This window comes from Megalopta genalis, chromosome 1 (assembly GCF_051020955.1).
Source record: "Megalopta genalis isolate 19385.01 chromosome 1, iyMegGena1_principal, whole genome shotgun sequence".
NCBI classification, from domain to species: domain Eukaryota; kingdom Metazoa; phylum Arthropoda; class Insecta; order Hymenoptera; family Halictidae; genus Megalopta; species Megalopta genalis.
In genome coordinates this window covers 8,285,883-8,312,421 of record NC_135013.1, presented here as the reverse complement: position 1 = coordinate 8,312,421, position 26,539 = coordinate 8,285,883, and the positions used below count along the sequence as shown (strand labels likewise).

Genomic DNA, 26,539 nt, shown 5'->3' with positions numbered 1-26,539 from the left:
TAAGAATTTCAACTTCTACACAGCCGAACGACGAATGTCGTAAAAATACCGATTTCTGTGGCTCGAACGTTTTTTCTGGCATCGGCCGTTGTTCGGAGGAATTTCAGCGTTTCGACGTTCGGGCACAATGAATTATCCGAGCTTGAAAAACGTGTATCGAGAGTGTGAAAGACTCGATCAAGGCCGGCCAGGTCCGCGGAGCCACGAGCATCGATCAAAGTCGACCGGAATCAAAGGATTAAAACGCTTTCAGGCTTTCCTCGGGACCCGATGGCGACTTTTCAACGCTCCTCGTGGTTTTCAGGGCGCGCTACAAGTTTTTCTCTCGCTCCATTTATTCCCTTGACAGCCGACTGGCAGGCACGACCAGTTGGTAGCTGACCGAGAACCAAGCTAGCGAATCTCAACTTCGTCTTCGACGCTTAGCGATCGGCCGTTCCGCAAATTAATGGATCAACAACCACCGTGCATTTATTGTCGTCGCAGATTTCGGTCGAAACGCGAACTCGTTCACGGATTGTCGTTAGCATCGGCGATCTATAATCCTCTGCCAAATACATCCTCCAATTCTCTGCATGGCTAATCGAATCGAGTAAGCTTCGACTAGTGGCAAATTCGCTGTTCCAATTCAATATTCAGACATTTGAAATCGAGACCGCGCGATATTTTCAATCGTTTTCTTTCGAATCGATTTCTTAAGTAAAAAGACATTTTTTAATCGAAGGCTGAAATTATTCATGCTATTGCTCGGATACTGCATATTTAAGGTGACAAAAGTTCTGTTTAACATTTGTCAAAAAATAACAATGTACATACATATATTCAATTTGTTAATTGATTTAGATAATTAGGTTATGATGTATAAGCAATTGTAATCTAATTACAATATAATAAATTATAACCTTGACATAACCTTGACATTTGTCAAAAAATAATAACGTGCATACGTATATTAAACTAGTTAATTGAGTTAGATAATTAGGTTATGATGTATAAGCAATTGTAATCTAATTACAATATAATAAATTAATTGAAATTAATTCCAATGTAATAAATTAATCGCAATTAATTACAATATAGTAAATTAATCGCAATTAATTACAATATAGTAAATTAATCGCAATTAATTACAATACAGTAAATTAATCGCAATTAATTACAATATAGTAAATTAATTGCAATTAAATATAATATAGTAAATTAATTGCAATTAATTACAATATAGTAAATTAATTGCAAATAATTACAATATAGTAAATTAATAGCAATTAATTACCATATAATAAATTAATTGCAATTAATTACGATATAATAGATTAATTCCAATAAATTACAATATAGTAAATTAATTACAAGTAATTACAATATAATAAATTAATTGTGATAAATTAATTACAATTAATTAATCGCAATGAATTAACTGTATTGACATAATATATACAAAATTGTATTGGTATAATAAATACAAAATTAATTATAATCACATCATAATTAAATCTAATGCTCTATCGATTTACCCAAGAATTAATTGTTCCCTCTGATACACTGTATAATTACTTGTCGATTAACTATACCACCAAAGAATTTGTTCAAAATCGAACAACAACTCCTCGAGTTTTCTCCACGGCATAGTTTCCTCAACTATGCGACGAGTCTGTCTCTCCTGAGCTGGATGTCCGAGACCGCTTCGTGGTCTCTAATTGGGAAAACCTGCCGGCATTTTTTATAGGCGATCGACCCAACACGATGATCAGATAAATGACCGTGACGTTAATTGCACCCAAAAGCCTCAATCGATAGAGAGTATCGACTTTTTTTCTTCCCCCAGACAGCGCTTCCACCGCGTTCGGAAAAATCATCGAAGCGTCTTGAAACGTGTCGATCGACTTTGGTCATTGTTCTCTCTGTTACGCTGACGAGAGCAGCGAAGGAGCTCGGAGGAAATCGTGCCGCTGCCATATTTGAAACTGGTTAATGGTTAACTATGTTCGTTTTGTTTCTTGCAACATTTGCCGCGACCGGGGCAACCTATTTCTCTAGCTTCGTAGCTCCGAGACCTGTGAATCTTGCGCGTCCAAACGCGAATCATTCTGCGCAACGCTTTCTTGCGCGATCGTAGGAGTTGCGCTGTTTTTTGCGACGCGAGGTTTCTTCAAACTATAGGCCGCTGAACTGCTTATGGTTTTGCGCCGCGGATGTTCGCGCCGAACCGAACAAACAACGGGAACTTATGCTAGAACCTGTTCGAATGATTAACTAAAAAAAGAAAGTGAATTCTGACGAGGTAAAGTCTAATGTAATGCTTGATGTAGAAGTAAGTAATTCTGTTTCTTGCGACTGGTGCAACGGATCTTTATCAACGCCAAAACCTATCGACATCTTGTACCGTATATCTACAGGATGTTCCAAAAATGTCTCGCGATCCCGACATGGGAGGTTCTTGAGGTCATTTGAAAAAACGATCTACGTACCGAGCATTACAAGTGACCGGTTCGTCCGATCTCGTGAAAGCTATGTGATTTATTTAGTCTTCGAGCAGTTTTTTTATTGTAATCGGAGTTTGCGGATCTTTATGCAAAATAAACAATATATCTGTTAATTGAATAGAAAATTCGTTGTTCCTTCGATCGTTTCGATGGATTCAAAATAACATACAGATTTTTCTATAATTATGTTAACAACTAGAAAGAGTGAATCATTTGAAGAAACTTTTTCTTTAGCGAAAATGCGATCCGCGGCTTCGTTTGCGAGTTATTAAGGAAAAACCGGTGACCAATGAGAGGGCGAGCTCGCCTAGGGCTAGGCGGCCGAGCCAATCGGCGGAACCGGGCTTCGACCGCTCGTTGGTTCGGCCGCTTCGCGCCAGCTAATCTCGCCCTCCCGTTGGTCACTGTTTTTCCTTAATAACTCGTAGGCAAGCTCCGGTAGCGCGAGACGGCCGAGTAAACTAGCGCCCGAAGCCCAGTTCCGCGGTGACCAATGAGAGGCGAGCTTGACTGGCGCGACGCGGCCGAGCCAACGAGCGCACGGAGCCCAGTTCCGCTAGTTGACTCGGCCGCCTCGCGCCAGTCGAGCTCGCCTCTCATTGGTCACCGCGGAACTGGGCTTCGTGCGCTCGAGCTCGAGCTCGACTGGCACGAGGCGGCCGAGTCAACTAGCGGAACTGGGCTCCGCGCGCTCGTTGGCTCGGCCGCCTAGCGCCAGCCGAGCTCGCCTCTCATTGGTCAGCGTTTTTCGTTAATAACTCGCAAACGAAGCCGCGGATCGCATTTTCGCTAGGGAGAAAGTTTCTTCAAATGACCTCACGAGCCTGCATTTCTAAATCGCGAGACATTTTTAGGACACCCTGCATTTTAAACAACCGCTTTTTAAACGAACGTTGTATTCTCTTCAGCTCAGCTGCCGAGGGAAGAAATTTTGAACACGTTCCATGAATAAAGATAAATAAAAGAACAGAAAAGCCCGTCCTCGCTTGTTACGCAAAAATTTTCATTCTACTTTCTTCACTTCATCGTGGCCGAGCAAGAATAAAGAATTCCGTTCAGGAACATTAAAACGACCTACAAATGACTTCGAAAAATTCAGTAAAATATTTGTCGTCTCCATTAACGTATTCAACGTAAAAAGGAAAACCTAAAAAAATACATTCGACGCTTTTTCTATAAAATCAATTTACCGGTTATTTACCAGTTATTTCAAAACGACACTGATCGACTCGCATCCTGTACACATGTACGTAACTGCAGCGAGTCGTGGATAAGCGAGAACATTGAAACTACGAATTTTTCTCACAGCTTAAAATGCGGTTAGTTGACCGGTCTGGTAGGTTCGGTGTTCAGCACGAAGATCCATGGCCAAGTCATTATTATCAGCGTCTCCTTGTTGCTCGCAGACTTTCGTGCGTCATAGTACGTCTGGTTGGCTCGGAATCGATCGCGAATCGGTCAGCGCAAGGTAGAAGAGCTCGCAGACACTCGGTCGGCTCTCCAAAGAGGCAGCGTCCTCTACGTTAAGATTAAACAGGAATATACAGGGTGTCCCAAAATTATGGTATTTCCGGAAAATGTGGGGTTCCTGAGATCATTCGAAGTAACTTTCTCCTTTACAAAAATGTTCTCCGAGGCATCGTTAACGAGTTATCAACGAAAAACACTGACCAATGAGAAGCGAGCTCGGCTAGCGCGAGGCAGCCGCGCCAACGAGCGCGCGGAGCCCAGTTCCGTTCATTGGCTCGGCCGTCACGCGCCGGCTGATCCCGCCAGTTGGCTCGGCCGCCTCACGCTACCGGAGCTCGCCTCTCATTGGTCACTGTTTTTCGTTAATAACTCGCAAACGAAGCCGCGGATCGCATTTTCGCTAAGGAAAAAGTTACTTCAAATGATCTCACGAATCCCTCAGTTCCCGGAAATACAATAATTTTCGGACACCCTGTATATCTTCTCGCGCTGGAACTCTCGCGAAAGTTGTGGGGGGAAAAGAAAGAAGAAACAAGTTCGCGTTCTTGCGGCGGGCAGGTGTTTCCTCGAAGGCGAAGTCGTCAGATATGATTTCGCGATCGGAAAGCACGCAGCCAATTTAGCAGCGTGACTGTTCCGCGTACGCGGGCCGCGCGTCTCTTGCTCACAATAAAGATCAACGGGCCCCGATATCGAGCGAACTTTCTATTCCCGTTTCGAGCATCTAATCAATACATCCGACGTGCCCGCGGAGTTTCTAATTTATTAGAACATCGATTCTAATTAACGTTCGACGATCTCTCCGGTGCCGGGAGGCGCGCCTCTCTAAATCATAAACGGGTGCAGAGGCTTGTTAAGCATCTCCCGGCCGCGCTTATGGCAACTTCCGTTGCAGCCGCGCAAAGACCAGAAAGGGTTCGAGTTCGGGCTGGCTGGCTGGCAATCAGGCCGGATTCCAAAGAGATCGGCAAACACCCGTAAAATATTAATCCACCGCAATCTATTAGCGGTAATAATCCCGGGCATTAAAGTACACGTCGGCGAAAAGAAGAAGCAGATGAAGCCATACGCGGTGTCCGAGAAGGCGATCTCGCCTGTTTTCCCGTAATTATTATTAGATCCTGGACGTATCTCGGATCGTAGGAACGATCGCGGCTGGATTTCAGTCGCGGGCTCGACGCCGATCGTCGACGACGATCCCTTGCCATATTCAGAGAATAATTATGTTCGGTACACGCTCTTCAAATTAGAGCTTGTACTTTCGAGGTACACTGAACGCTGATTGCCGCGTGTTTATCGCGAGCATTAAAACGCTATCAACGGTGTTACCGGAGGGGGGTCACCTTCGGGATCGGGAAAATCGAAAAATCGGAAATTTCCAGGAAGTGAAACCAGAACGGCTCGTCGTCCGATCCTCGAGTGTGTTCGTCATAGTTTTCACGGACGTCGGAGTCGACGTCTGTCGTGATTAGGGACGACGCGGGTAATCTTGTTTTACTTTAATTACGTGTACCCGGTGGTTTTAGTCTTGTTCTCGGTTCTCCGTTATTTACACAGGATGTATTATAAATTCATCACTTGGATGTACTATAAATTCATCGTTTGGATATACTATAAATTCATCGTTTGGATATGCTATAGATTGATCATTTGGATGTACATACTACAAATTGATCATTCGGATATACTATAAATTGATCATTTGGATATACCATAAATTAATCATTTGGATGTATTATAAATTGATCATTTGGATATATTATAAATTGATTATTTGGATATATTATAAATTGATCATTCGGATATAGTATAAATTGATCATTTGGATATACATACTATAAATTGATCATTTGGATATACATACTACAAATTGATCATTCGGATATACTATAAATTGATCATTTGGATATACCATAAATTAATCATTTGGATATCGTATAAATTGTTCATTTGGATATACTATAAATTGATCATTTGGGTATATTATAAATTGTGATCATTTGGATATACTATAAATTGATCTCTCATTTGGATATATTATAAATTGATCATTTGGGTATACTATAAATTGATTATTTGGATATACTATAAATTGTTCATTTGGATATACTATAAATTGATCATTTGGATATAGTATAAATTGATCATTTGGACATACTATAAATTGATCTCATTTGGATATACTATAAATTGATCATTTGGATATACTATAAACTGATCACATGGATATACTATAAATTGATCATTTGGATATATTATAAATTGATCATTTGGGTATACTATAAATTGATCATTTGGATATACTATAAATTGTTCATTTGGATATACTATAAATTGATCTCATTTGGATATATTATAATTTGATCATTTGGGTATACTATAAATTGATCATTTGGGTATACTATAAATTGATCATTTGGATATACCATAAATTGATCATTTTTGGATACACTATAAATTGATCATTTGGGTATACTATAAATTGATCATTTGGATATACTATAAATTGATCACATGGATATACTATAAATTGATCATTTGGATATAGTATAAATTGATCATTTGGACATACCATGAATTGATCATTTGTATATACCACATCTTGGATACACAAAATATTTTCTCCCGTCGAAAAACTAAACTTAAAATCAATCATAAATATTCAACCTAAATATTCAAAACCTAATATCAAAACCTAAATATATCATCATCATTTTTTCAGAAACTTATTCCGTCTTTTCACAATTCATCACTTCATTCTCTGATAATCACACTCTTCTCCGAAATTTATCTTACGCTTCACTTAATTCTCCGCTCATTCGTCCATGCTTTAGCTACATTTTTTGCCTGCAGAATGATCTCCAGGTCTCCTTTACAAACATTTCCATTACTGTCACGAAATCTGTTCATCGCCAGCGGAAAGGACAAAAGTACTTTCGCCCCGACTTCCCGCCGTTCCGTTTCTCAATTTACCTCTACCCCACAGTGTACGACGGTGTCGGACGTCGCCAGGTGAGTCTACTTACTCCTTTGGTCCGCGGCGGAGGTATCAGGAGCAGCTGTCGAGGAGAGCGCTGACAGTCAGTCTCGTGTCGCGGCACGCGCGGCGAGCTCCCACGGGGACCTGGTCTCCTGGCACCCCGTCGACGCCAACCCCCAAACAAAATGGACTCCCGCGGTATCGTAGGTGGCACTGGGACACGCCGCGGGAACAAAAGCGGCGCGAGTTTTCGAGGGAATAAACGTTAACTGGCGTCGAGCCGGCACGGTGAACCTGCGAGCCCGAACCCGGCGCGCGGCGCGGACCAACTTCTCTCTCCCGGAGGAGAGAAGGGGGTTCGGTATGTTAATTACAGGCCAACATACGTCTGCCCCCTTCCCTCATCTTCGGGGCCCGGAGTACTGTATCCCGTCTCGTTCTTTCTCATCGGGTTAGCTCGGTTGCCAGCCGATTCGTCTTGGAACGGCCCATCGCCGGTCTCGTTGCACGCAGGGCTCGCGTGAGACCGACGAGTCGACCCTACGACCCGAAGCCGGAGGAACCTTCTTCGTTTTGCCCTCTTTCGATCTCCGCCAGAGAGCTCGCTCCGAACCATGGCCACGCTTCCCCGCGCGTTTCTCCGTCTTCCTTTCCCTCTTCTTCGTCGTCGTCGTCGTCCTCGGCGTCGTCGTCGTTCTCCTACGGCGAAGTTCACAGCGGCAGCCGATATCGGGCCGACCCGTTTTTTCGGGACACGTTTTTGCCCGGAACTGTTCGAATCTGTCGGCGGCGGGTGGCACGTGCGCCGCACGGTGGTCCGGGAAACAATAATCTCCGCGGCGAACGTTCGATTTCTCAGCTCTGCGTAATTGAACGGAGTTTTTCTATTTTAACGGAGTTTCCTATTTTATCGAGATAACTTCTCGTCGCTTTGGAATAGGGGATCGTGATCTCTTGCGTTATGGCAACGTGCCGGATTTCTCGTCAAGAGGTGATAAATGTTTCAGCGAGTACTAAAAGTGATTGGTAGACTGAGAGGATTTTTGTGGGAAATGGAGATTGTTTTACGAAATAGAAGAGTCTGAAGAAATTAATAACAGGTTCATTGAGATTCTTGAATTTTTTTATAGTTAACGTTATTCTGTATTTCAATTGCCCATTTATTCTATTTATAAATAAAAAACGATAAAGATTGCATTTTTTATTGGTCTATTGCATAGGCCAATGAGATTCTTGAATTCTTCTATAGTCGCTGTTATTCTGTATTTCAATTGCCCATTTATTCTATTTATAAATAAAAGACGATATAGATTGCATTTTTTTATTAGCCTATTGCATAGGCCAATGAGATTCTTGAATTCTTCTATAGTCGCTGTTATTCTGTATTTCAATTTTTCATTTATTCTATAAATAAAAGACGATATATTTTGCATTTTTTTATTAGCCTATTGCATAGGCCAATGAGATTCTTGAATTCTTCTATAGTCGCCGTTATTCTGTATTTCAATTGCCTATTTATTCTATAAATAAAAGACGATATAGATTGCATTTTTTATTAGCCTATTGCATAGGCCAATAAAATTCTTGAATTCTTCTATAGTCGCTGTTATTCTGTACTTCAATTGCCCATTTATTCTATAAATAAAAGACGATATAGATTGCATTTTTTAATTAGCCTATTGCATAGGCCAATAAAATTCTTGAATTCTTCTACAGTCGCCGTTATTCTGTACTTCAATTGTCCATTTATTCTATAAATAAAAAACGATATAGATTGCATTTGTGAAGTCGTTGCTTGATGTTCACAACAAAATATACAGGTTGTCCCAAAAATGTCTCGCAATCCGGAAATGGTGGGTTCCTTAGGTTATTTGAAGTAACTTTTTCCTTAGCGAAAATGCAAACCGCGGCTTCGTTTACGAATTATTAATGAAAAACGCGAACCAATAAGAAGCAAGCTCTGTTGACGCGGGGCGGCCCAGCGCGCGAAGCCCAGCTCCGCTCATTGGCTCGACCGTCTCGCGCCAGCAGAGCTCGCCTCACATTGGTCACTGATTTTCGTTGATAACTCGTAAACGAAGCCGCGGTTTGCATTTTCGCTAAGGAGAAAGTTGCTTCAAATGATCACGGGAACCCTCCATTTCCGGATTACGAGACATTTTCGAGACACCCTGTATATATGACTGAATAAATGTATCCAGTAATTACTCGGGAAAATATTTTAGGGAACTCGATAATAGTCGAATAAAAAAATTCGAAATTCGTCGTTTTGACGGGTCGGGTACTTTTAGTGTTGAACATGTGTGTGTGTGTGTATTATTCGTTTCTTTTACATCGAAATAAAATTGAATTTCTGCGGTGTCAATATTTGGCAATTGATACAGACTTACAACAAATATAAATGTTCCTTATTATGTAAAAATTTATTAACGACGAAGAAGTACTAATTAGCTCTGAGAGCAACCGCAGCGCAAGGGATGAACACAATACGGTCCGGTCTGTTTGTGCGAAAGCTCTTGCGTGTAGCCGACATATCGTACAGTAATTATTTTATAATTAAATTATAATCACTTTGCTATTTCATTATTTTATTCTGTTCTGTTCGCAAGATATTTTCGACGTAATTGCTTACGATACGATGCCTGCAGTTTTTCTTTATATCGCATTTATATCGCATTACATGTGTTGTAGCACGTATGTACACAGGCCGCCGTCATTTAATGCGCAGTGTGCGAAACTCTATTTAAGTATCCGGCATTTCATAGGCAGTCAAGGAAAAACGTATTTTTACGTCTCCGGACGGTAATGCGTTAACAACCTCGTATAACTCTCTGCGATTAGGTACAGCGTTACGATGGCAAATATATATGAAATTAAGATGCAAACTAATTGTTTTAGTTGCTCGTTACAAGATAACAAAATGTAAGTTGTTATTATATTTATATTTTTATATATATTTATATTTTTATATACATTTATATTTTTTTATTAGCACATGTAGGAACAATGTTAGATTTTAAACAATTTAAAAACTTTGACAAGGCTTAGGGGAAGATTTTTGTAAATGATTGTTGTGCGATTTCTTTCTTTTGAAAGAGCTCGGACAGCAGATAGCATGTTACGTCCGAAAGACGTCCATTTTAGGACCTGAAAGACTTACGATCTAAAACTTTATTCTTTTACGATTAAAAAATAGAAGAATAATACCGAAAATTCATAAATCCAATGAAATTAATATGTAAGAATAAATATCATCGAATCAAACTGTTTCAGACGTTAAAACGACGTTTTTAAGACAACGCATTCAGTTCAAAAAAACGTATAAATTAACAAGGTAATCTTTTAATTAACGAAGGATGTGTTTGTCTTTAATTCGAATTTTTGTACGGAAATAACGTATGAAAATAAGTTGAAAATGAGATAAAGATTCATAGTCCATTTATTACATACTGCTAGTCCAATCAATTTTGCATCGAAAGCACCAAAAAGAAGCGAATTTGGAAATTAAAAAGCGATAATCATGCAAATTCTATTCGACGAAAATTTAAGTGAAACATAAGGGTAGTTTTTCGAAGAGATAAGAATCTACCCTTATGAACTATATACAGGGTGTGCCAGGTTTTAATGTTCAAACTTTGTTAGTGTATTCTATGGCACGCAGTAAGAAAAAAATGTTATGCAAACATAGGTCATATAGAGCTTTATTAAGAAGTTATAACAAAAATTCAGAATAGGAATACTAATTGCATTAGAATAGTGAAGCATTGACTTGAATAGATCAGCACATGCCGTGTGTTTATGTAAGCTGTGTTTATTAATACATTTCGAAATATATTAATCGATTGATATCGATCGAAAATTTTTTTTACTTTTTTTTTAGTTGATTACTATTCCTATTCTGAATTTTTGTTATAACTTCTTAATAAAGCTCTATATGACCTATGTTCACATAACATTTTTTCTTACTTTGTGCCATAGAATATACTGACGAAGTTTATTAAAATTTCAAAGTTTATTAAGTTTATTAAAAGTTTATTAAAGGTTTATTTTGAAATTAAAAGTTTATTTAAAGTTTATTTAAAAGCTTTATTTTATTAAAAGTTTTACTTGATTAAGAGTTTACTAAAAGTTTATTAAAAGTTTATTTTAAAATTAAAAGTTTATTAAAAGTTTATTTAAAAGCTTTATTTTATTAAAAGTTTTACTTGATTAAGAGTTTATTAAAAGTTTATTAAAATCTGGGACACCCAGTATATCACTCAAATTTTCGTCGAATAGAATTTGCATGATTGTTGCTATTTAATTTCCAAATTCGCTTCTCGACAGCATCAAAATCGAATTGTACGGGTCGAAAAACCTGTAAGACCGTTCGAAGCCCTCAATTTCGTTGACGTTTTCGGAGTTCTCGACCACCGTGCGACGGCCGACCGATCGAAATACGGCTCCGCCGTGAACTTAGCCTACACACGTTGTTCCCCCGGTACCCCAGGCCGGCCCGACCGGCCGATTTCTCGCGTCGAGGGGGCTGCCCACGGGAAATCGACCGGCAATTACCGCGCAGCGCCTGGGCCCCGAGACGTTCCTCCGATTCGAAAGCGTTTCGCGCTTCCCCGGAGAAACCAGCCCCGGGAATCGAACCGAGCCAGTCTCAAGGTCCGCCACGGAATTCGCTAGGGAGCAACGGGGATAATCGTTGATGCTCCGTGAAGTATTTACTTAGCTCTTCCTCGGGCACCGGCTCAGCCAACGCTCCGAGGACTCGCCGGAGGAGAGATTTTCGCCTGGGACGGGATTATTATGCTGATGGGAAAATAATGGCGGCTTGTGCGCGGCCTCCGCTCGAACCTTCTTCCGCCGAGGTTCGAATCGTCTTCGGCCTGGACATGCTTCGGCATTCAATTTATCGACGATTCTTGGGCACCTGGCTGCTCGCGCGGTTTTAGACACTTTCGGTTAAAAAAGAAGAAAAAAGAAGCGTATATAATAGATCTGGGTTCGTATATCAATAACAATTTATTTATTTGCATTTCAATAATTATTTTGCTACTATTTGTATATGATACAGTTTTGTAACTTTCAAGTTACATCGGGATATTGTGGTAGATTTGAATGTACAGTAATGTCTCTCTAATTGACGCTCTCAGATTGTCCACGAAAATGGACAATTTTAGAAGGGGAGATACGATTGTTTCAGCCTTCCGCTTTGTTTTTATAGTTACGAATTGTCAACAATTATAAGAACGAGGTATAATATATTATTATATATATTGTAGTATTATATTATTATATTATAGTATTATATTATATTATAATATATATATAGTATTATATTATATAATTATAATAATATATAGTATTATATTATATTATAATATATTATACGATTTATAAAATCGAGCAAAGCTCGAATAATCGTGTCTCCTCTTCCGAAATTGTCCATTTTTGCGCACAATCTGAGCGTCAATTAGAGAGACATCACTGCAACTGCAACTAGAAGCAATAAAAAGATTGAAAGCCCATATTACTGCGATATGTATTATTTGCAACGAATTTACGTTGTTAAAGAAAGGACGATATCTCCAAGTGACTACCGTCTTTTGCAATAGCAGCAGACAATTTTTATTTCGCATAAAGATCCGCAGTCCACCGATGACGAAGCGATGCGCGCGAATTTTCGTAAGCGAAAATGTCCGAGCAGCGTGGAAAACGCTGCGTTGCGGGCCTGGTACAGTAATGTCTCTCCAATTGACGCTCAGATTGTCCACGAAAATGGACAATTTGGGAAGAGGAGGTACGATTGTTCGAGTCTAGCGGTGCGATTTTATAGTTTCGAATTGTCAACAACTATAAGAAAACGAGACGCGAGGTTCGAACAATCGTATCTCCTCTTCTCAAATTGTCCACTTTTGTGTGCAATTTCAGTGTCAATTAGGAAGAATTTACTGTACTTGGAATAATTCGAAACTATATAAACGAACCGCAAGGCTCGAACAATCGCGTCTCCTCTTCCCAAATTGTCCATTTTTGTTTCCAAGCCGGGCGTCAATTAGGAAGAATTTGCTGTATAGTAATGTCTCTCTAATTGACGCTCAGATTTTTCATAAAAGTGGACAATTTGGGAAAAGGAGATACGATTATTCGAGCCTTCCACTCTGTTTTTATAGTTACGAATTGTCAACAATTATAAGAACGAGCCGCAAAGCTCGAATAATCGTATCTCCTCTTCCGAAATTGTCCATTTTTGTTTCCAAGCCGGGCGTCAATTAGGAAGAATTTGCTCTATAGTAATGTCTCCCTTATTGACGCCGAAATTATGCAGAAAAATGGAGAATTTGGGAAGAGAAGATATTATTATTCGAGCTTTGAAACTCGTTTTTATAGTTGTTGACAATCGATAACCATAAAAAACGAACCGCAAGGCTCGAACAATCGTGTCTCCTCTTCCCAAATTGTCCATTTTTGTTTCCAAGCCGGGCGTCAATTAGGAAGAATTTGCTGTATAGTAATGTCTCTCTAATTGACGCTCAGATTTTTCATAAAAGTGGACAATTTGGGTAAAGGAGATACGATTATTCGAGCCTTCCACTCTGTTTTTATAGTTACGAATTGTCAACAATTATAAGAACGAGCCGCAAAGCTCGAATAATCGTATCTCCTCTTCCGAAATTGTCCATTTTTGTTTCCAAGCCGGGCGTCGATTAGGAAGAATTTGCTGTATAGTAATGTCTCTCTAACTGACGCTCAGATTATCCACAAAAATGGACAATTTTGGAAGAGGAGATACGATTATTCGAGCCTTGCAGCTCGTTCTTATAGTCGTTGACAATTCGTAACTATAAAAATGATTTGTATAAGGATAGTTCATAAGGGTAGATCCTTGTCTCTTCGAAAAACTACCCTTATGTTTCACTTAAATTTTCGTCGAATAGAATTTGCATGATTATTGCTTTTTAATTTCCAAATTCGCTTCTTTTTGGCGCTTTCGATGCGAAATTGATTGTAGACAATCTGAGCGTCAATTAGAGAGACATTACTGTACTAACAAGTATGTGCCATGGTTGCAACACGATGCAAGTGGAAATCATAATGAAAACGAATGCGAAGCATTTTACGGCGATGCGCTGTCAGCGACGGAAAAAGAACCGCAAGAATAGCATCGACGTCTCCTCGGGCAGCCGAGTTGGTCCGTGGAAAAAGCGGAGTCATAAGTAATTGATAAATAATCGATCACGAAAACCAGTTAGTCGTGCTCTGTCTCTATATGTATTGCGCGTGCACCGGCGCGGCGTCATAAATTGGTCTCCAGCAAAGACGAGGTTAGTTATACGGCGTTCCATTCGAAATAGTCACAGCGACGCCCGTGCACATATACATAAACAACACGTTCCGCGGTGTGTACACCGCAGTTTTCAAACTTCTCATCGACGCGAACTGCAAATCACCCTCGATAATTCTCCACCGAGCCCACTGTCATTCTTTAGCGATCCATTCGTACCGCGGTTCTCCGAAAACGCGTTTTGAAATGCACCTGCACGCATCCTTCGACACTTGGACGCATGTTTCGGGTTCTTTTCTTTTTTTTTGTGGATCGTGCTTCGATTTTATTGATTTCAAAAAAAGAGATCGGCGATGACGAAATCGAACGGATTTATTTTCCGATTTGTTCTGCGAAAGTTGGCGAAACACGTTCTAAAATGCACTCGGTTGCATCCTTGCACGTTTGGATTTTTCTTGATTCAAGCTTCGATTTGGTAAACTTCCTACAAATCAACGACAATCAAAAACGAAACGGTTTAACGCTAGAAACACCAAACCGATCGAAAACATTAGTTTCTCGTTTGTTCATTCGCAGCTAGAAAAGTCATAAAAATCTTTCGACGACAAACTTTTTGATCAATTTCTTTATCCAAGCATACGTATATTACAATAGAAATTACACAAAGTTTAAATGAACTTCGTCATCGTTACTCGCGTTCACATTAATAGTTTAACAATGGTACAATATTAAATCGTCGCATTTCATTCGAGTTTATTTATTTTATTTCGTTACGCGGAACGCGTTGATGCAGAAAAAAAAATGAACCACTCGTAATCCATAAGGAAATCGACAGAGTTCATTAGACAGGCGCGTTTAGAGCTTCTAGTTTTAATTGATACTCCCTTCGTACGTTTAATTGCTCTAAGAAAAAATTGACACAATCCCATTTCCGATTACACAGAAATAAAGCCGCGGAAAACCGCGCGGATCTGCGCACCGCAACTCCACCCCATCCATCCGTTTTCAGTGACACGCAACTAACTTCCTATTAAAACATCGCCACCGCGGAGAACGTTTGCCAACGCTTCTTCGATAAAGACATACCATTGATCGCAACGATTGCAAAACAACCGAGCGAACAGCCAGAATTCCCGAGGACTCGTAAAACAGCGGAATCGCATTAAAATCACGATACTTCTCACACCGGGAGCGGAAAAACTCGGCTGGATCACGCGATACGGATCGTTTACGCGAAGGTTGGTCACCCTGTCGGACGTCCTCGTTTTATCGATCGCAGGATCGTGACTAACCCCGTGGATCTTGATCCTCTGGTCGCCGATTTTCTCTCTCCCTCTTTCTCTATCGCGCTCTCTCTCTCTCTCTCTCGCATTCTCTCTCTTTCGCGCGTTCTCTCTCTTTCGCGCGTTCTCTCTCGCGCTCTCTCTCTCTTTCTCTTACGCACTCTCGCGCTCTCTTTCTCTCGCTCTCTCTCTCTCGCTCTCTCTCTCGCTCTCTCTCGCTCTCTCTCTCTCTCTCACGCTCTCTCTCGCTCTCTCTCTCGCTTTCTCTCGCTCTCTCTCTATCTTGTGCTCTCTCTCGCTCTCTCTCTTTCTCTCGCGCTCTCTCTCTCGCGCTCTGTCTCTCGCGCTCTGTCTCTCGCGCTCTCTCTCTCGCTCTCTCGCGCTCTCTTTCTCTCACTCTCTCTTTCTCTTTCCCTCTCGCCCTTTCTCTCTTTCTCTCCCGTACCCGTTCGGTACAATTTTCCGTTTCGAACATCGGCGTTCTTTCCTGGCATCTTTTTCTCCGCGTTACACGTACTCGCCGGATTTCACTCGTCCGACCGTCCGCCGTGCCATTTACTTTTCCTTTCCGGCGAGCGTCCACAACGATCCAGGCGTCGGTAGAGAATCAAAGAAGGAGATCGCGTGCATCGTGACCGGGTTCGTTTAGCCGGAATTACCCAAGTATTTACACCGGCGCGCGGCGTTCGCCAGTAATTTCCCTGGGTGATCGCATCGCCGGTTAATGATAACTCTCCGTGCCGCGCGGCGGAACTCTTCTCTCCCGCTGCCATCTCGGAATCAGCGTTGACTTCGCTTTCGTCGAGTTTATCCCGCCCAGCCGCCGCGTCGTCGTCTTATGCATACTACTACGTCGCCCGAGGGAACCTTCGGTCGATCGTCCGACAAAATGAGACACCTTATATACACTTAGCCAGCTGGCCCATTACAACCGCCGAACTAATTGTCCGATACCCCGAGAGACACCGTCCGACTCCTGGATTTCAAATTGAACGACATGTTTCTCCCCACGTCTTTCGACCGTGCTCGAGCCACCTCGATCTTCTTCTACTTTACTGGATACACGTTCTTCCAGCTAGATGAACTTCGCGTCGCGTGCTCTTCCGACACTGTTTCGTTATCAATGGGAGAAGGTAGTTTCTGATCTGGTTGTATTGGGTTGGCAACTAAGTAATTGCCGATTTGTTCACTGAAATAAAAAATTTTTTCACTTGGAACGAAGTTTAACACGTTCCGTGCCACGTGTACCATCGATGGTACACGCTTGCATGTTTACTTAGTGAACTGAACAAATTGTTTACAAGAAATTTAGAACCGAAGAATCAATTTCCACCGCAAGAATGGGCGTTGATAAGTTTTTGTTACGTTGTTATGTGTACGAGAATTAATAATTGCACGTAATACATCAAGTTTTAGTAAAATATCAAAGTGTGAAGATTCGAGTAAAAAAAGCTCGGCACGGAACGTGTTAATCTGTAATGTATTTTCCATTTTGTTCGATGACCTTTCGCCATCTCTCTGACAACTTGAAAATTCCACGCTCGTAGAAAGTCTGATCCTTTTCGGCCAAAAACTGAGTTAAGTGAGATTTTACAGCGTCGTCATCGTTAAAAGTTTTACCACGAAGGGAGTTGTCCAGGGATCGAAATAAGTGGCAATCCGATGGCGCGAGATCAGGGCTATATGGTGGGTGTAATATCAATTCCCAACCAATATCCATCAATTTTTGGCGAGTGGACAAAGACGTGTGCGGCCTAGCATTGTCCTGCTGTAAAATGACACCTTTACGATTGACCAATTCTGGTCGCTTTTCCTTGATCGCTGCATTCAATTTGTTCAGTTGCTAACATTCGCGGATAATAAAAAATAATATAATAATAATAATAATAATAATAATTTTATAATATAACATTTACGGATATCATAAAAATGTGAGTGAGAGACATCTATAACTGAAATCGGCAATTACTTAATTGCCAACCCAATATAAGAGATTTCGTTCATTTCTGCACGTTCTAGTTGCCAAGAAGTTAATTAAAAATAAATAAAACTGAAGGATCATTCGGATAATATAGACAAAGCACTCCACAAAATGAAAGCATGAACGAAAGTTGAACGAAAATTTGTTGATCCTTGAACTGCTATAACTTTGGATTAGACAGCGGATTTGATGCATTTATAGCAAAATTGAGTAGTTCAAATTCAGAGTAGTAGAAAGATTGCAGCAATTAAAAAATGTCAATACAGGTTGTCCATAATTATATTAACACCTGGAACAAGGTGATTCCTGAGATCATTTGATGTAACTTTTTCCTTTGCGGAAATGCAATCCGCGGCTTCGTTTGCGAGTTATTAACGAAAAACGCTGACCAATGAGAGGCGAGCTCGGCCGGCGCGAGGCGGCCGAGCCAACGAGCGCGCAGAGCCCAGTTCCGCTAGTTGACTCGGCCGCCTCGTGCCAGTCGAGCTCGAGCTCGAGCGCACGAAGCCCAGTTCCGCGGTGACCAATGAGAGGCGAGCTCGACTGGCACGAGGCGACCGAGTCAACTAGCGGAACTGGGCTCCGTGCGCTCGTTGGCTCGGCCGCGTCGCGCCAGTCAAGCTCGCCTCTCATTGGTCACCGCGGAACTAGGCTTCGTGCGCTAGTTTACTCGGCCGTCTCGCGCTACCGGAGCTTGCCTACGAGTTATTAAGGAAAAACAGTGACCAATGGGAGGGCGAGATTAGCTTGCGCGAAGCGGCAGAGCCAACGAGCGGTCGAAGCTCGGTTCCGCCGATTGGCTCGGCCGCCTAGCCCTAGGCGAGCTCGTCCTCTCATTGGTCACCGGTTTTTCCTTAATAACTCGCAAACGAAGCCGCGGATTGCATTTTCGCTAAGGAAAAAGTTCCTCCAAATGATTCACTCTTTCCAGTTGTTAACATAATTATAGTACATTCTGTATATTATTTTGAATCCATCGAAACGATCGAAGGAACAACGAACTTTCTATTCAATTAACAGATATATCGTTTATTTTGCACAAAGATCGGCAAACTCCGATTACAATAAAAACTGCTCGAAGACTAAATAAATCACACAGCTTTCACGAGATCGGACGAACCGGTCACTTTTAATGCTCGGTACGTAGAGCGTTAAATCGATGGTGTCGGCGCGAGAAGCGATGAGAGCGGCGCGGCGGTTCATTGCATCGCATATGCAGGGGCACCCCGTGCACGCCCTTCGAAGCGAAAAGGTGAACGTGCTCTCGCGCGCGTTGCGGCGCACAGAAAATGTGTCTGGCTTACTCACCTCCAAAAGTGGGGCACGTATCCGGCCGGGCATAAATCTCGACACTGACCGCAGGGTGCACCTTGAAGGACAACATTACCATGCGCGTAACTGTTAGGCTGGCCGTCTTGACCGGGTGACAGCATTCTGTAACAACAGGTAGAACAGAATGTAATTCGCGAACAACCGTGTCGACTGGTCGCGGGGCAGGGATTTTCCGCTCGAACGTGGCGAGGGATCGCTGAAAAATCACGTTGGTGGCCGAGGCGAGAACATCTCGTTCAATTAATTGCAAAAACCTCCGCGATATCTTTGAATTATCGGCGGCTGCTCGGAACACGTCGAACTTGTAATTCAGGTTTACCATTTTACCGGCTGTTTTAACACGGTATTGGAAACACCGGCGCGGCGAAATAAATCAGCCCCGGCTATAATTAATCCCCGCGAAAGGCTATTAAAAATATCGATTTCACCCGGCGGCCCGGCGTTATAAGAGAATATCACAGTATTCCCTCATTATAATCGCATTAGCATCTTCAGGGTCCGGCTGCTCGACGTTACCGGTGGATGACACGCACACACAGTGCCACGGCACAATGAATCATTCTCTGCTACAATATTCATTCGTTAGTGCCACCTTAGGCAACGCCGAGATAAAGGAAAATTGCTGGCCATTCGGGCGACGTTCTAGTCGATCCGACCGGCGAGGCAAAGCGGATCCGCGTTAATCAGCCTTCGAGTAATTGCGATTTTCATGGATTAAGGGAATGATCGCTTCGAGATCCATATGGAACACGTCTGTTCTTTCTTAACACCCTCGTGGTCTAAGTTTTGTAGAAAAATATAAGAAAATTTATCCTACTTGAAACCGATATCGATCTTTGCACACGAACGAACGGGTTGAAACAGATTATAATTGATTTTTCATAAGCAGCAGCATAATTGATTTTTCTATTTTATTTGCGTTGTTTTGGATTCAAACTGTAATTTGGTTCATCGGACGACTAACTGTTTCACTAAATACTATACTAAAAATTCTATACTTCTCTAGCAATGACCAAATATTTTCACACACACACATTTAAATCTCTCTTAAAAATTCATTGTAATTTAAATTTATAAGAAAAATGTATTATTAGCTCGAAGCTACGAAGCTGAGACATGCGAAAGTGGTCTGTTCTTTTTAACCCGCTCGTGTGGTCTAAGTTTTTTAAAAAAATATAAGAAAATTTATCCTACTTGAAACTGATATCGATCTTTGCACACGAATGAACGGGTTGAAACAGCTTCGATTTCCTCCGATGTGCGAAGCGTGAGACAATCATGATGCATAATTGATTTTTCTATTTTATTTGCGTTGTTTTGGATTCAAACTGTAATTTGCGTCATTGCGAGATCTCTCGGATTTAGCCTTAACCTTTTAGGTACTGTACAGAGTCTGATACTGTATATACAGGGTGTCCCAAAAATGTCTCGCAATCCGAAAGTGGCGGGTTCCTCAGGCCATTTGAAGCAACTTTTTCCTTTACAAAAATTGTCTCCGAGGCACCATTAACGAGTTATTAACGAAAAACAGTGACCAATGAGAGGCGAGCTCAGCTGGCGCGAGGCGATCGAGCCAATGAGCGGAACTAGGCTTCGCGCGCTGGTTGGCTGGGCCGCCTCGCGTCAGCCGTACTCGATTCTTATTGGTAATTGTTTTTCGTTAATAACTCGTTAACGGTGCCTCGGAGAAAATTTTTGTAAAGGAAGAAGTTGCTTCAAATGATCCGAGGAACCCGCCATTCCCGGATTGCGAGACATTTTTGGGACACCCTGTAGACTGTTGTAAATCGATGCGAAGACAAAAGAAGTGTGAAACAATGCATATGAAGACGATTATTTGGTTCAAACGATGAGCGAGTGAGCTACTAGAGCAAGCCACTACAGTGGCGCGTCGTCCAGAGAGGTGACATCCGCGAAAGTCACTATAGTGGCGTGTCGTTCTGGAAGATGACATCCACGGAAGCCACTATAGTGGCGCGTCGGTCCTAAAAGGTTAAGATTATTCTTGTGTCAAGAGCTCGCACCGGTTAATTAATAAATAAATAAATAAATAAATAAATAAATAAATAAAAAATAAAAGGAATATGTGACTTCAGAGTTACAGCCACAAAGGATTAAGAAAAATGATTATGGTTCATCGGACGACTAATTGTTTCACTAAATACCATACTAAAAATTCTATACTTCTCTAATATAGATCCAAATATTTTCATTTAAATCTCTCTTAAAAATTCATTGTAATTTAAATTTATGATAAAAATATATTATTAGCTTGAATCTACGAAGCTGAGAGACATGCGAAAGTGGTTAAGATTAGACTAAATTAAAAAATGGTTAACTTAAATTTAACATCGACAATTATTCCAAGCTATGCAAAATCGATTTTCATTCGGCAACTCTGTAAAATTCTGGCTGCCTAAATACGAGGACTGTTTCAAAAGAACGTTACGTCGAACGTAGACGGTTCCCAGAGCGGCAATAAATTCGCACCGAGAATCTAATTAACGTCATGGACCGCATAGAAATGCTTCGATCGGCTCCAGAAATAAAATGCCTGATCCGATTGTCCCCAGGTGTTCCGGCAGCCCTCGGACACAGCCATGAATTACCATGGTGAACGAGCTCTGAAGCATCGAAAATGATTCTTGATGAGCAGTTGTCGCTTCGGGTTTACTCGGTTTCATGTAAATGGCGACGCGCTCGCGATCTTTAATTTAACGAGTATAGGGCCAAGATAATGCCGGCGATCACCATAAACTACGATAATTATCGTAAAGTAACATTCCCGCGCTGGCCGGGCCCACCGGGGCGTTATTAAATCAGACAAATGATTCGTTTATTACGGCGGCGGTTCAAACTAACGTGTGCACGGGGACGGAGAGGAAGGAAAAGAGGAAGGAAAAATGGGGAAAAAGGGACATAGAGAGAGAGAGAGAGTAAGAGAGTAAGAAAGACTGAGAGTAAGAGAGAGAGAGTAAGAAAGACTGAGAGTAAGAGAGAAAGAGAGAGAGGGGGGGGGGGAGTAAGAAAGACTGAGAGTAAGAGAGAGAGAGTAAGAAAGACTGAGAGTAAGAGAGAGAGAGAGAGAGAGAGAGAGAGTAAGAGAGAAAGAGAGTAAGAAATAATGAGAGTAAGAGAGAGAGAGAGAAAGAGAGAGTAAGAGAAAAAGAAAGTAAAAAAGAATGAGAGTAAGAGAGAAAGAGAGAGAGAGAGAGTAAGAAAGAGTAAGAGAGAAAGAGAGTAAGAAAGAATGAGAGTAAGAGAGAGAGAGAGAGAGAGTAAGAAAGAGTAAGAGAGAAAGAGAGTAAGAAAGAATGAGAGTAAGAGAGAGAGAGAGAGAGAGTGCGAGGAACAGAGCGCGAGAGAGAGAGAGCGCTAGAGATAGAGCGAGAGAGAGAAAGCGCGAGGGACAGAGCGCGAGGAGAGCGCGAAAGAGAGAGAGAGAGAGAGAGCACGCGAGAGAAAGTGAGCGAGAGAGAGACAGAGAGAATAAGTGAGAAAGAGAGAAAGAGAATAAGAGAGAAAGAGAGAAAAAGAATAAGAGAGAAAGAGAGAAAGAGAGGAAGAGAGGAATAGAGAAAGAGAGGAAGAGAGGAAGAGAGAAAGAGTGAGAGAAAAGGAGAAAAAGAGAGAAAGAGAGAAAGAGGGTAAGAGAGAAAGATGGAAAGAAAGAAAAAGCAAAAAAGAGTAGGAGCGCGTGCTCCCGCGGCGCTGTTCCCTTTGACGGTAGACAAATTTTACGCGATCGGCGGCCCCGTCATCAATCTTGGTCAAATTCAGGAGCCGGTCCTCTTCGTCTCGCACCTGTCCCGCTCGTTTTCCCGCGTTGCCACCGAAGCCGCCTCTTCCCGTTAACCGGGCAACAACACAACAAGCCTCGCCGCGAAAATAATTAATTAAAGGCGCCATCTAATAGGCTGGAACACGAGCGATTACACCCTTCTCGAATCAATAATGGGAAGCCGGTAATTAACGGGTAAGCGGTGTCCCGCGAGAGCCCTCGGCCGGCGTCGATTAACCGACACCGGATAATTACACCTTCCTGAAATTTTATTACAAAGAAAATCCTTCGAGGAAGGACAGAGAGCGAGACAGAAGGGACGAGAGTAGCAAAAGAGAGAAAAAGAGAGAGCGAGAGAGTGAGGCAGAGAGGAGAAAACGGTTCGTCATACGTCTCCGGCCGTATCCTTGCCCGTTGGAAAAAAAAGAAGAAAAACGTCCCGGGACTCGTTCCGTTTGTTTTTTAGGCGCGGCGGCAACACGGCGACGGCATTATAAATATTTCCCCTTCGAGAGAGATGCGATCAAAAATAATGGCGCAGCTGTGCGCCCGTGGAAACCGAGCAAAAAGAGGCGCGGCGGAACCAGGTCGATAAGTTAGCCGGCCGTTTAACGAAACGCGCCGATCGGCTTTTTCTTTTCGTCGACCGGCGAAACGGCCACGCGGTGTCACGGATCGTCAAGCGAAATTGAAAATTGCGAGCCGGGATTAGGTGGAATCGATCGAGAGCGAGATTCGTCGGATTAGAATCCGCGAGAGGAGAAAGTTTCCGCGGCGGGTTCCGGATGACCAATGTCGATCGTGGTCGCCCCGGTTTGCGTGGGCGTGCACGGATCACGAGACGACGAGAGACGGAAAGAGAAATGGAACGCGGGAAGGATCGAGAAACGATCGAGGACCGTTCGACCGCACGACTTCGTTACTCGATCCAGCAGCGAAATGAGACGGCTCGGATCGCCGCGGCGCGGAGCGGCGCGGCGAGGCGCTCCGCAGTTTTATGAAAGACCCTGACAGGAACTACAAGGTCGTTCATGGTCTCGCGACCGTCACGCGCTGCGACATCGTGAAGGACGTAAAAACGCTTAACCCTTCCACCGACCGCGAAAACGATCGAAAACGGCCGGGCTTAATTGACCACTCCTTTTTGGAAGCGACCAGATCGAATCGCGACCAAATCGCTTCTTTTTTCTTTTCCCCCCCGCCTTTTTTTAACACGGCGAGCGCCGATTCGCTTCGTCCGATTTCGTCCGTGGATCGAGTAATCAGGAAGGTTAATTGCATGTACTCGTTAAAAAAATTGTTTTCGGTATAAAAGTAACGTTCGGGTATGTTCTTCTATGATTTCGAAATTGTGTAAAATTTGTCGATGGAGGAATGTGACTGACGAAATTCGATAACTTCCGTTCTGTTTGTGACAAAGACAATATAGATAAATAGAAATAATAAATAGAAAGTGGACTTTTTTTTATTTATATTAAAAGCAATCTCAGTATGATATTATTATAAATTCAGTCGTATATTTGAGTACAAAGACACAATATTTATAAAAAAATTATTAGTTCACCGAGGGTATTACAAATAAGGATAAATAGAAATAATAAATAGAAAGTGGACTTCTTTTTGTTTATATTGAAAGCAATTTCAGTATAGTATTATTATAAATTCAGTCGTATATTTGAGTACAAAGAAACAATATTCATAAGAAAATTATTAGTTCACCGAGAAGTTTAGAAATAAGAATAAATATAAATAATAAATACAAAGTAGCTTTTTCTTATTTATATTGAAAGCAATCTCAGTATTGTATTATTATAAATTCAGTCGTACATTTGAGTACAAAGAAACAATATTTATAAGAAAATTATTGGTTTACCGAGGATTTTACAAATAAGGATAAATACAAATAATGAATACAAAGTAGCTTTTTCTTATTTATATTGAAAGCAATCTCAGTATAGTATTATTATGAATTCAGTCGTATATTCAGTCGTACAAAGAAACATTATTTATAAGAAAATTATTGTTTCACCGAGGATTTTCGGTAGATGAATTTTTAGAAGAGTTCTTCAAGAAAGCTGAAAAACTGTTTAACACTCTCAAAACGTTCGTCTCTTCGACACACATACGCTCTCTATCTGCCGACACGTGTACTCGGCTGCCAACCGGTTATGCGCTGCACATTTTGCGAAATTGCCCCGCAGATTGCAAGTTTGCGCAAACAAAACTTATACGGTAACGAAATAAACTGTCTCGCGAACGCGACGATATAAAAATCTCGGGATGTTTCGAGAGCCGTTCTCTATTCCAGGTTTTACATATTTAACCCTTAGCACTCCGAACCGTTCTGGACGTTGACTACCAGCTACTCAGCGCCACTTTTCGGCAGAAACGAGCATTTACAAACTCTCGTATTATTTAGTATGGTTTTGGAACTAACTAACATATTATAATGATATTGGACTTATATGAATTTGGCTGAAATGGAGAAATTTGCAGAAGAATCAATATTTTATTTTTATAATTTTGTTATTGTTTGTTTTATAATTTTGTTTTGTTGTTGTAATCGCTATCTATGCGAACTCTTTCTCTCGTCGCCTTGTTGCTTGGACGATATCGCTATCACTGCTATCAAAACGATAGACTAACTGTAGAAGAAAACCTTCTACAGTTAGTCTTTCTAACATATCTGTATAAACGTCTATCTGGAGCTCATCTTCGCTACTACTTGTGTCATGAGACTCATTCGTGTTCGAACGTTCTGCCATTGTTCTAATAAAAAATATGAATAAATACATAGGTTGAAAATTTCTAATTGTTATTACTAACTCGCAAGATGATATTTACCAAAAAAACTTTTACCAAACAATTTATTTACCAAGAGAAGAATCACTTTTCCGATTTTCTCACTCGTTAGATCTATCTATACCGCTCGACGCTTCAAACCAGACTGAGTTCAGCTTTGAAAATCTTTTCCTCCAGATTTTATGATTATAAATTTCACTATACAGCGCGTGCTATGTTCGCATACCGAACTTTCTTCTACAAACTTGCCTTATCGCTCTTTTCAAATGGCGCCTTTGAAGTGCTCGGACCGTCGTGAGCACGCCTCTCACGTTCTCGTCGAAACCCGCTGACATTTCTTGTATATATCTTAGTAATTTTACTATATTTTGATTCGATTTCTTGTGCCATTTCAAGAGAAAACTTCAGGGAAACATGCGTGTCTGAAAAAGTTACGCTGAAATAACTCAATTCCCCGTAATCACTAATAAACTTTAATGTCCCACGAGAGGGGACATCCGAGTAATATGCTAGAATTACGATGTCCCACAAGAGGGGACAGCGGAGTGCAAAGGGTTAAATTACGTTCGCGAAGAACGAATTTTCTATGCGACTTCCGTGTCTTAAAATCAACGAGGACAATCATTATATTCCATGGAAACCGACAACCCAGTGCATAATCCATCCCCTTGCATAATCCATCTTTCATAAACACAGTAGAAACAGCTGAACGCTGTACACAAAAACTACGATATCGACGAGCCTAATGATCTCGATCAAGTTCTTGCATTTCATCTTTCAAAGCCGCCCGGATAAAGTTCCGATTAGCCGCGAAAGAAGCCCGTTTCTCTCTCTCTAAAAAAAAAAAAAGAAAATGTACGTTCTCGAAACGAAAACTGCAATATCCCCTTGGCCAGTCTAATGATTATGATTACACTTTTGTATCTCATCTCTGAAAAACACGCTCGAGGAAATTCGCATTGGCTATGGAAGCGCAATCACGTTGCCGCAAAAAACGAAACGTTTCAGATGGTAAAGCGTCGATATCCGTTCCGCGCCGGTATTCCACATCCGCGTGACTTATCACAATGCGAACGATGCGGGAGGCACAGAGGAGCCTTAGCTAGCTAGCGGTACATCGCGAGCCTATCGGCTGTTTCACGGTGCTC

The 26,539-nt window shown here is 41.6% G+C and overlaps 1 protein-coding gene across 1 annotated transcript in view; it reads right to left on the bottom strand.

The window, feature by feature from the left end:
* The window catches only part of LOC117228601 (uncharacterized), a 404,255-nt gene that overhangs the window by 360,015 nt on the left and 17,701 nt on the right, over window positions 1–26,539 (bottom strand). The window contains exon 2 of the mRNA XM_033484435.2: window positions 18,785–18,910. Within this exon, the coding sequence (XP_033340326.1) occupies window positions 18,785–18,909 (125 nt within the window). The 5' untranslated portion in view covers window position 18,910. The remainder of the gene's footprint in view (window positions 1–18,784; window positions 18,911–26,539) is intronic.